General features: G+C 42.7%; 1 protein-coding gene across 2 annotated transcripts in view; it reads right to left on the bottom strand.

Annotated features, from left to right (window-relative positions):
• The window catches only part of LOC106523651 (filamin-C), a 24,516-nt gene extending 14,204 nt beyond the window's left edge, over positions 1–10,312 (bottom strand). The window contains exons 1-9 of one of the 2 annotated variants that reach the window (XM_014017150.1): positions 9,620–10,312; positions 5,862–6,110; positions 3,688–3,785; positions 2,481–2,631; positions 2,122–2,240; positions 1,938–2,015; positions 1,686–1,848; positions 487–687; positions 207–323 (exon numbers count right to left, since the gene is read on the bottom strand). In XM_014017150.1, the coding sequence (XP_013872604.1) occupies positions 207–323; positions 487–687; positions 1,686–1,848; positions 1,938–2,015; positions 2,122–2,240; positions 2,481–2,631; positions 3,688–3,785; positions 5,862–6,110; positions 9,620–9,995 (1,552 nt within the window). In that variant the 5' untranslated portion in view covers positions 9,996–10,312. The remainder of the gene's footprint in view (positions 1–206; positions 324–486; positions 688–1,685; positions 1,849–1,937; positions 2,016–2,121; positions 2,241–2,480; positions 2,632–3,687; positions 3,786–5,861; positions 6,111–9,619) is intronic. The other variant, XM_014017151.1, reaches the window with a different exon arrangement.
• Positions 10,313–11,032: the final 720 nt, after the last annotated feature.

Below are 11,032 nucleotides of genomic sequence, written 5' to 3'. Positions count from 1 at the left end.
CTCTCTCTCTCTCTCTCTCTCTCTCTCTCTCTCTCTCTCTCTCTCTCCGAATAGAACTGAACTGTCAAGCAGCAAGAAGACAGATCAGGCGACCAAGCATAGCATTGCACACCAAATTTCAAGGGAAGAGCACGGAAGGGCATGTACAGAGCCTGGCACAGAAAGGAATGGCACTGGGATGCTCCTCCTAGGCAACATATACTAACTTGGATGACCAGGCTTTGCGGGGGGAACCCCCGTCCCACCCTTCACTCCAGGAGGGGTGCGCACTGACTGAGGTGCTATCTGCAGTGGTGCCCCCGCAGGAGGAGCAACTGCTGGAGCTAGAAATGACAAACAGGGTGGGGGTTATGGAGTGTTAAAGCGTGGCTATTCCTCTGCAAAACTAAAGATGACTGTGGATTGTGATGGATAGAGCGCCCCAACTCTAACAGCATACCGAGAAATACGATTTGCAGTTATTTACAACCCATACAAATGACTTACCCTCAGCGATGTTGACAGTGAACGGGCTCCTGGGGATCTCCTGGCCTGCAAACAGGACGTGGATGGCGTGAGGCCCTTCCTGCACGGGGCGATAGGTGCAGCGGAACACACTGTCCCCCTTGCTCTCCAGCATGAGCTCCACCGTGTCCTTTTTACCCTGAGGATCCACAATGACCACGCTGATGTCACCGTGGCCAGCACCTGAAGGAAAATAACCAGAGAAAGAACTGGTTATTGCTAAATAAAATGAATGCAGTACTGCACATCTCCTGTTACCTTACATGAAAGAGTTTCAAACTACAATAACCTTTTGTTGAGAAATAGAATATAAAGCTGTTTTGGTCAAACTTTATTTGGAATCTCATGCGATCTGTTTTGAGTATGTGTTGTGAGTGACTCTTAGATTAATCAAACCAAATTTTAGCTCAATATCTGTAAAACTGACTGGGTTATAGACATCTTTGCATTGGCTAAGGCAGCCTTAATGAAATGAGGGGTGTGGCAAACCCCCAGGGGTCACTAGGGGGGCCTCAGAAAGCTGGAGGGAAGAGGAAGAAAAAAATGCAAAAATTAAAAAAAATCATCTATTAAATGTTTTAAATCATTGTCATGAAATCAAATCTGAATTTTAGTCAATAAAAAAAAAACAATTTCAATACCTTCCTAAAACAATGGCCAGAATCTCGAAACATGTCACATGGTACTTTTTTGCTTAGTAAAAGTTAGATTTTTTTTTCTCTTCTTATCGTCAACAGCTTGTTGACAAGGTTTTTTCAGTGGGAATAATTAGTGTCTTAAACATTTTAGTTAATAAAATTCTTATGCTATAATGATTTAAAAGTGAGTAAAAGCATCCTAAATGTTGGTGTTTCTTTAAATATTTTGTAGCATTGTTGGTACGTTTGCTAGGGTCTCTAGCTAGAGGCTAACGCTGTTTGGGGACAATGGCATGGAAAAGTTTGGAAGCTCCTGAGCTAAGGTTCATTAACTCTGGTAGCCATTTTGAACTGGGTTCACTCCAAAATTTAATTAGCTGGAAAATGTGCCTTCAATTATAATTCTCTGAAATTTTCTTTAACGTCCATCCAGCAGTTCGGGAGATATTATGCTAACAGACAGACAAATGAACACACAAAGACAAAAGCATTATTGTATGAAATATCTGATTGTTAAGATAGCTGGTCTTCTGCCACACTCACCAGCTGTATAGATGTCAAAGTAAGTTGGTTTGTTGGCCACGTTGCCTGTCGGCTCCAGACCCGGACCCCTGGCGTGGACTTTGCTTGGGTCGCCCATCGCCTTCGTCACGTTCACAGTGTAGGGGCTCTTGTCAATGTCCTGACCTGCAAACAGCACTTTCACCTAAAAATTAAGATAAAACAGAGACAAATATAAGGCACCATAAAATAAAAGTTTTGAGTCAGCTGGGGTTAATAAAACTTGAAGTTTACCTTGTGGACACCCTCAACTTTGGGAAGGTAGGTGACAGTGTAGGTTCTGTTTTTGTCCTTGTTGGGTTTAACTTTAGCCTGAAGTGCGAGATATCACAGTGAAAGAAGATAAAATAAGCTGCTGGACATTTAGGACAGTGTGAGTTAACTGATGCAATCTCATTTTTCATGTATGACTTCTTACCTCCTCTTTGTGTCCCTCAGGATCCTCCACAAACACCAAGACTTCACCGCTGCCAGCCTCCAAAGTGTCTACTGTGAACACAGCTGGGTGCAGAACTTTGTTGCCCTGAGGTTCAATACCTGAGATGTGAAGACAAAAACATGGGATATAGTTATTCACTGACCAAGGTGCATTTGAAAATTTAAAAAGCTGTGACAGAGTAAATAAAAACTCCAATGAAATGTATTAAAATGTCTCTTAAATACAAATTTGTATTTGTTTTGTTTTTGTTTTTTTCTAATCTGTAACTCGTGACTAATATCCTTTTTATTTTTTTTGGATTTGTAAAATATGTCTTCATTAAAGCTAAGCAGCCATACCTGGTCCATAGGCTTTGACCTTGTCTGGAAAAAGCTGTTTGGGTTTGAGAGTAGCCCCAGGTTTCAGTTTGGCCTTGGGGAACTGAGACAAGTACGTCATGACCGAGTGCTCATCCACATCTGGGTCCACAATTTCCTCAGGGGCAATTACCTAAACACAGAATGTAAAACAGTACTTAATTGTACAAATGGCCCAGGATGTTCAGTAGGAAAATATGCTACTAAAAAGTCTCTATATGTGTAAAACAAGTAATAAGACTACAATATTATTTTCAGTGGGGGTATGGATTACTCTTCTGGGCAGCTTTCCCTGGTGGAGAATAATGGAGCAGACTTAAAGAAGGATTAAACGTATTTATTCTCTCCACCTCTGACTTCTGTCTCTCTTAAAGCACTTGTTTTCTTGTCTGTCAAACAGTGGCACAAAGCCACGCTCCACAATGGTTATATTTAACCTTAGGACAGAAAGATTAAGCCAGCATGGGCGGGTGGGTGGTTGTCCAAAGTCAGGCCCTCAATTTATGCATTTAAACACCACATTGGAATCTACCTCCCCTCACAGGGGGCCTGCAGAGCCACGGAAGGCACCCCTACCTTATCTGGCAAATGTTAAGCCTCATTGAGAAAAAGATAACAATGTGTGTTGGGCAAACAAGTAAACAATCGGCGTAGTGCACATCCGCAAATCCCGAGACTCAGATGAGAAACTTAGAAACAGTGCACGCTCAGGCTGTTCACATTGTTATTCCACTGTGCAGGCATACAGTATTTACACATTTCGTGTGCTAACTCGCAAAAGGTCTGAATAAATCCACAAGTTCACAACTCTTTTTTTTTCTTTGCCAACTAAAACTCCAACACTCACTGAGAACTAAGAGAAAAATATGGCAAATATGAAAAGTGAGCAGGGTATTAAAAATTCTTCTTTACCCTCTAGGGCGATATCCTGGGAGAGAAAAAACAAGGCTATCTTTCACACATTGTACTGCTTGTTTTAAAATATTTATATTTTAGAATTAATTAAGTGTTTTCTTAAGGTATGTGTGTTAAATGTGTATTCGTTTGCAGGCTTGTGCTCATTCTATTTATTTATTTTGTATTAATTATAAGAAAATAGACACAAACACGACTTCTAATGCTCATTTTAACCCCGCCCAGTTGATCTACAACAAAGATGCACTTCCTGTTTGCTATCTACATAGCTTACCTGAGGCACACCCAGCCAATCATCAGCCTGTTGCATGGCTTCCCTGGCATTCTGCACAGGCTTATTGGGGTCCCACTCCGCCCAGTCGGGGCACAAACCTAACAGGGGGAAAAAGGTGAGAGGGCAATTAGAAAATTGTGCACTGAGTAATGTAGACAGGAGCAGACAGCAGTTACTATAATAAGACCCACTTAGGCTGTCACTCCTATCTCTGAAGCGCTTCTAACGACAAGGCTGTGTGACCTTACCCACACTGTTCTGCTTCTGCAAATTCTGTATGTGTGACAACAAACGTCTCTATCGACTATTCACAAGAGCACTCGCACGGCGGTGCTTTCAGTGTGGCTGAGCCTCTCATGCTTCGTGCAGCTAATGCCTAAATTGGATTAGTGTTGGCAGTGGAGTGGCTACTCACTCAAAAGGCCCAAGCAAGCTCACCACAGAATACTATTATCTAATTAATAAAGACACAGGACCACTGAATAAAGTGAGCTTCGTTTGCATGGGTGTGAAACAAAGAGGCGTACGGAACAAAGCTTTACAAGTCTTCTGATGTCAGTATGTGCTTTGGCCAAACATAAAGAAAAGCTGCGTAGCATTCAGAAAGACCTGTTGCTATCTTCCTGGGCTCTCTCCATCTTCTTTATCTAATTGCTGTACTTGTTTTGGACATTTGTAAATGAAACAAATCGAAGTGCTAGAGTTTCAGATCTGAGGTAGCTTAAAAGCAGCCGATGAGACAAAAGCACCTTGTACGGTCACTGTTGCAGCACGGTGTTTAAAAGGCGCGTCTCCTCAGATCAATGGCTCGTGTAAACACAGTTAAACATGGTGTTCCACATTTGCTGCTCCCCCATCTTTCAGTTTGTGAGGCGAACCCGAGACAGGACTCTCTAATGTTCACTGTTGGAAGCAGAAGCCTCAGCTGGCGATAACTCAAACACTGGCCTTGTCTTTGGATCTGCGGCTCCGGCACCTCCATGTGACAGATTACTCAGCGTTTTGTTGCAGGGCCAAAGCATCCCCCTTGATAGAAGAGGAGGAATGGTGCCCAAATTTGGGGGTGTTGTCTAGCAGCGAGGCTATAAACACTGAAGCTAAGGCTTGGGCCTCGGGCCGGGCAGCACTGGGAGCTTTAGTCATTGTGGGACAGCTGGCAGGGAGGTCCTCCGACACATTCAGCAACAAAAAAAAAAGTTCAACATTCTGAAAAAACTCATCCCGAAAGCACAAATCACACTGGCTGTAGTCTAAATCAGGAAATACGATTATTTGTGAGTTCCCAGGAAAGTTGAAAGAGCTCCAGATCAGCAGTAAAGGTGAACAGTTTATCTGAGAAACCTGCACAGTTTAAATATAGTCAGGGACACACGCCTGGCTCCAACCTTTATGAGCAGTCTCAGCTCAAACAGGCGCATAGAGTTCGGCTGGACTCGTCATACATCCTTTAGTCTGAGTGCAAGTTTTTGGCTCCTCGGAAAAGATAAATATGCAGAGTGACAGAAATACTTTGTCTTCACTGTTAAGCAATGTCTCCCAGGCAAAATGAACTCTTCAGTATGTCTTTTTGTACTGTAGTACAACACTGTTTGTACAGCATATTGCAATGTATTCTATAGTGGCATCTCATATTGCGTTATAACATACAACAGGGCTATTCAAGTGGCAGATGGTGACTTCCATCCAGCCCACCAATGGGGGGGGAAACATTTTTTTAGTATTTAATTTAAAATAAAAGTAAACTGTAACTCAATTTCAACTTTATGATTCAAAGTAATAAATACAGAAATTTAAAATGTAAAAGATAATAATACTTGTTCTTTTACATAATGCAGTGTTGCCCCTACCATTATCTGGCAGACTGGCCCCCTATGTTCGACCCCATATCTGTCAGCTTTGAGCAATTTAGTTTAATAACCCTGTCGTACAGCTGTCATTTTATATTATATTATGTTGTTTCACATTGTACTGTATTGTATCATGTCATATTGTAATGTATTGAATTGTAAAATATTGTTTTGTATTGTTCTGTATATCATTGTGTCATATCACATTGTATCATATATTGTGTTGTTTTGTTGTCAGAGAAACTGCACTGCACATATTTTGCTGCAACACTTCCACCATCAGGGGCCTCTAGAATCAGCTGACGCCACAAAAAAAAAACTCCTTACCGGGGGCGCAGTTGTCAACCAGAGCTCCAAGGGCCTTCCCATCTCGCCAGTCACGGTTGAAATTGTTGATGGGCAGCTGGGGCACCTTATTTTGAATCCAGCCCAACAAGCGCTGCTTGGGCGTCAGCTTTTTCGTCTCCTCGTCGTCTTCATCGTCCCACATGGGCATGGAGATGGAGTAGTGCAGGATGAGCGTCCATATGAGACCCAGGATCAGCTTCAGGTTCCCATCCACAATGGCTTTACTATCTATGTTTAGACAACAGAAAGAACAAAGGTCAAGAGGGTTTAAGACACGTAATTTTATACAGTGAATTGATAATGTCCTTCTGAATGTGGCTGGTTTTATTTATTGTTGTTCACGTTGTTCTCAAAATTGTTCTTTTTGCATTTCTTCAGTGTTGACTGGGCTATTTTGGTGAGAAAAAGAAAAAAAAAGATGACTAGCTGCTGAGGAGTGAGGAATGTAAAGCACCTCACTGCTCACCCCCCGCCCACCCCCCCGAGCCCCTTTTCTCTCAGACAGCTGTCTGACTGAAGACCTCTGACAATCTGTCATCCAGTCACAATGGTCCTCTGAAGACAGCTGAGGATATGTGGAAACAGATCCCTCTCTGTATAAATGCCACTTGGATTTCAATTACCTCCTAAACTTGCACAGCTAGAGTGCGATAAATCAAATAGGTTGGGATTAAATCACCGGCAGTTAGCGCGAGGCTCGTTCCCTGCAACTCTCAGAGGAAAACTTAGTCAAATAAGCCTGGAAAAATCAGCTCTAATTTTAAAATTCAGCCGTTTGAACCAAGGTAGCTCCTTTTATCTGCTAATTTGGGAGGGCTAAATTCTAGTAAATCACTGCGATTTTAATAAAACTGGGAATTTGATGGAAGTTATTCATAACAGAATGCTTTTATTGGGAACTCTTTGACTTTTTGGAGATCAGTGTTCCCAATCAGCAGATAATGTTTGATGTGTCAGCTTGACAGGCAGAGGCAGGTGGCACAATGTGTGTCTGGCTTTAAGGGTGACGGTGTGGTCAAACAGACATCCATCAAATGGTATCCAGTTACACAGTGTGACACATGTGCAACTGGTGATTCTGCTCGGGCGTCTTCGGCCTTAACGACACGGAGGAGATTTTCTTTGGGGAGCTGCTTTTGAGCCTCACTAAAGCTGCCTGAAGAGAGACAGCCCCCTGTGGTAAAAGGCCTTAACATTCCTGTTTCTGTCAAAGCAAGCTGGCCTAATGTATATCTTGCAGAGCTGGGACAAACTGTGTAAACACAAAGCTGTCTGGTATAAAAGGATAGTTTGATTTTTTATGTGGGGTTCTATAGAAAGGTTATGAACCTTTAACATCTTAGATGCAGATAACTTGTCAAAACTTTCTGACCAGATTAGCTTACAGTGGGTGTAAATGTGGTTAAGTCGTCATAAAAAACTCAAATTAAAAAAAATGTTTAGCCAAACAAGGTTTTATCAACATTTACATCCTTGTCAATTTCACAGTAAATGGTTGATATCCTAGGACATCGACCTCGCTGCACCAGAAGTGCTACAGCTAGCTGCTGCTTCTTTCTGTGATTAAATAAAGTTTTATCTAAATTAGTCTGCATGGTGAAACTGACTCCAAAATTAAAGTTTTAGTCTATGCCAAAAAATGTCACGTCAAACTGTTTTCCATGAAATCACGATGATATTGTGTTGTTTTGTTTTTACCATTTTACGAGTTACTAAACAGAGAAACATCTCACGTAGCAGACAGGTGTGGGCCAGATTTGGCAATGACTGCATTGTTTTTAAGATGGCGTGCCGCTTCTGGCCCAGGTGTAATTTGGTTTCTGTGGTGCTGATCCACACTCTAAAAATGAAATGTTGGATTTACTTAACCGTGTCATGTTACCTGGTTTCACTTAACTGAGTTGAGTAAATTCAAAGTTTTTGGTTAAAACACTGGTATATTCCTTTGAATTTACTCAACTCAGTTAAGTGAAACCAGGTAACATAACATGATTAAGTAAATCCAAAATTTCAAATTTTACAGTGCATGTATGAAACACATCTGGTAAACTGGGACACTGAAGAGCTGGGATTATTTGTAGTATCTGAGCTGAGTGCATTGTGTGGGCCAGAACTGGGCCAGACAAACTTTGCCATGTGAGATAGCTCATTAAACTAACATAAAATAAAATTTAGCATTTAGGCCAGAGGGCATTTTAAAACAGATGTTACTCATTTTGTGTAATTTTTTCAACTCCAATGGAGTACATCAACAGACTTAAAACTCTTTAAACACCATCAACAAATTTAACCCTTTACAATTTAATGTCATCATATCAACCACTCCTAATTTTTAAAATAACATTAGATTACTGCTGTTTTCACTTTTTGGTTTTGTTTTAAGTAAGTAGAAATCCACTTTAGTCTTGTCCTTTTTCATGCTAGCCATCAGCTCATCATCCTGTTTAGATCTAATTCATATTTTCTGTCGCTGCCCCTAAACTGTGGAATGAGCTGCCTCTGCACATTAGACAGGCTGACTCACTTCCTGTTTTTAAATTAGCTCTTAAAACACTTTTTTTTCTCTTTGGCTTTTAACTCAGTTTGAGATGTTGGTTTTGATGTTTTTGTTTTTATGATGATATTAGGTGTTGGCTCATTTTACTTAGTTTATTGTTTTGTGTATGTTTTATGTGTTTTTGATCATGTACAGCACCTTGGCCAACGGGGTTGTTTTAAAGCGCTTTATAAATAAAGTTGTATTGTATTGTATTTCTCCAAACTGAGGTCATTCAAAGAGGTATCTACAACAAGTAAGATACTAAATGTTTATAACCTTTCCACAGAACCCCACTTCTTCAAGTCCCCGACTCATCACCCGTCACGTGCAGCCGATGAGGAATAATCTGTGATTGCGACCTCAGCCCCTCCTCATGAGATCACCAAGTTAGCTTGGAGATTACATTTTGACATTTAGAGTCCCCCGCCCCCCAAAAACAGAAACTAAACGTCAGCACATACACACAAACAAATGCAGCAAGCGCTCTCCCAAGAGCGAGGACACGCTGTGGCCTTCATAGTCCAGCGGTCAAAACCTCGGCCCTGCCTGGAATTTCACTCAAGTGTGTAACAGGATCATTAGACACTAAATCAGAAAAATGCTCTTGTCAGAGTTTAAAAACGGTTTCCCACACGAACTGTTAGGTGTGTTCTAAAGCTGCTATTCATAGTGGAATATCAGTGCTTTCATAGATGCTGCCAGTCATCCTGAGCTATTGGATATTTCAGAGGCATGCTGGTCTGTTCATCCATCCTTTTACGACTCTGTGGAAGTGACAAGAATCCCCCACGAGTTTTTACAGCCTGATCCCACCCAAATCCCCACTGGAGCTATTCGGCACCGAACAGAAACTATACTGAGATAGCTCCGGACAGTTGAAGGGCCCCCGCTGAGTCGTTCCGGTTCCTGCTGGAGACAAATGTGTGTATGACTGGAAACTGTGTCATTCTCATTAGCACAGTCCTAGCAAATTTGCAGGGTTTGCCACAGTGCATCAACAGGAGTCTGTTGAAGGATACAGATATTGGCCCTGAGTCATCTTAATGACCTCAGTGACACCTCTGCTGTGAGCTTCCAATAAGATGTTGACTCCAACTCATCAAACCAGAGGCCTCAGAAATATTTTCTATTTTCCCCCACTTTTTCTCCACCATGATAGATTTTGCATTTCAATGCTCGATAAAACTCTAAAACTCACCTATTGAGACCAGCTTGATGTGCTCCCTGTCCAGGAACTCCAGTGCCACAGAGACGTTCTCCAGCTTCATCTGCCGGAAGTTGGGCCTGACGTGGTGCTTCCTGTACATCTTCTTCTGGCTCAGCACCTCCAGGAGCGAAATCAGCTTCAGCCCGTCGCTGAAGTCCTTCTGCAGGTCGGTGATGGTCTTGTTCACGCACTTGAGGTGCTCGTTGCACCACCTGGTGAAGGTGTTCTGCTGGATCTTCTTCCACGGCGCGTCCTCGGCCAGGTCCTTCTCGGTGGCCGGCATCTCGTCGTCCTCCTCCTCGCCGAAGTCCGTGGCCTGGTAGTACTGCGGGGGCAGCTGGTCGTCGCCGTAGTTGTTGCTCATCATGACAGCCCTGTCCTCGTCCACTTTTATAATCTCGCCGCGGGGGTCACACCTGGGTGTTGGACCGTGCAGAGGAAAGTTCAAGCTCGGACTCAGCGATTCTTCAGGCCTACTTGTGAAGAGACCACTCGTGTCAGGACAGTGACAGATTGGATTATCCGAATGAGGGAGGCAGCCGGTGGCTTGTTTTTGTCTTCTTAAATTGACACTCTGTTGGTAAAAATAATATGAAGGCACCAGGATTTTCTTCCTTTTTTGTTTGTTTTAAAGTAGATTTCTGTGGCAGGTGAACTGGAGCAGCAGTGTAGGAGTTGAACTTCTTGCATGCAGAGAGAGGAAAGAGATGGGGCTTTTATAAAGCACCCCCACCACGACACGTCATTATCAGTCTGTGATCATAGTCTATTTGTTGTCGGGGGTCGGTTTACTGGGAGGCCTGGGTGGTGATTGGTCAGACTCCGAGCAGCGCAACAGTTGTGGCATGCACCTTATTTTTAGGAGCTCCTATTTGGGTGACAGGAGGGAGGGAGAGGGGGAGAGCCAGGGAGGGGGCTGACCGATTGTTGTGAATGTGTGTCATGCTGCCAGGGGTCCAAGCGGATGAACAACTGCACTAAGAAAAGAAGGAGCAGTGAGTTCCTCTGAGTTAAAACTGTCTAACAGAAAGTGTGTTTTTGACTTTTCGTTTGGGCCACAAACATTTTAAAAGACTGAGGTCACTGTGAGAATGTGTCTAATTCATCACCGCAGTGTGAGATGATTTCTGTACGGACCGTCAAAGGTCACTTTGCTCCAGGAGGCTTATGAGATGATGTTTTAGCCTCTATAAGTGATCGTCAAGATGGCCTGAAGGCCTGTGTCTTCTTGATGGTCTTTCAGGGTCGATGGGTTGTTCTGCTTCACTAATGGGATAGTCTAGTTCAAGGCTATTCATCTAAATTGTTCTGGGGGCCACAGTTAATGCAGACCAATGGCACAGCGGCCGAACATCCAGCAATTAAAGTTATTATGTAAATAAACCAAGTGTTACAAAGATCTGT

Source organism: Austrofundulus limnaeus, unplaced genomic scaffold, assembly GCF_001266775.1.
Source record: "Austrofundulus limnaeus strain Quisiro unplaced genomic scaffold, Austrofundulus_limnaeus-1.0 Scaffold162, whole genome shotgun sequence".
NCBI classification, from domain to species: Eukaryota; Metazoa; Chordata; class Actinopteri; order Cyprinodontiformes; family Rivulidae; genus Austrofundulus; species Austrofundulus limnaeus.
Note: the sequence above shows the minus strand (reverse complement) of the source record. Positions and strands in the feature narration are given on the sequence as shown.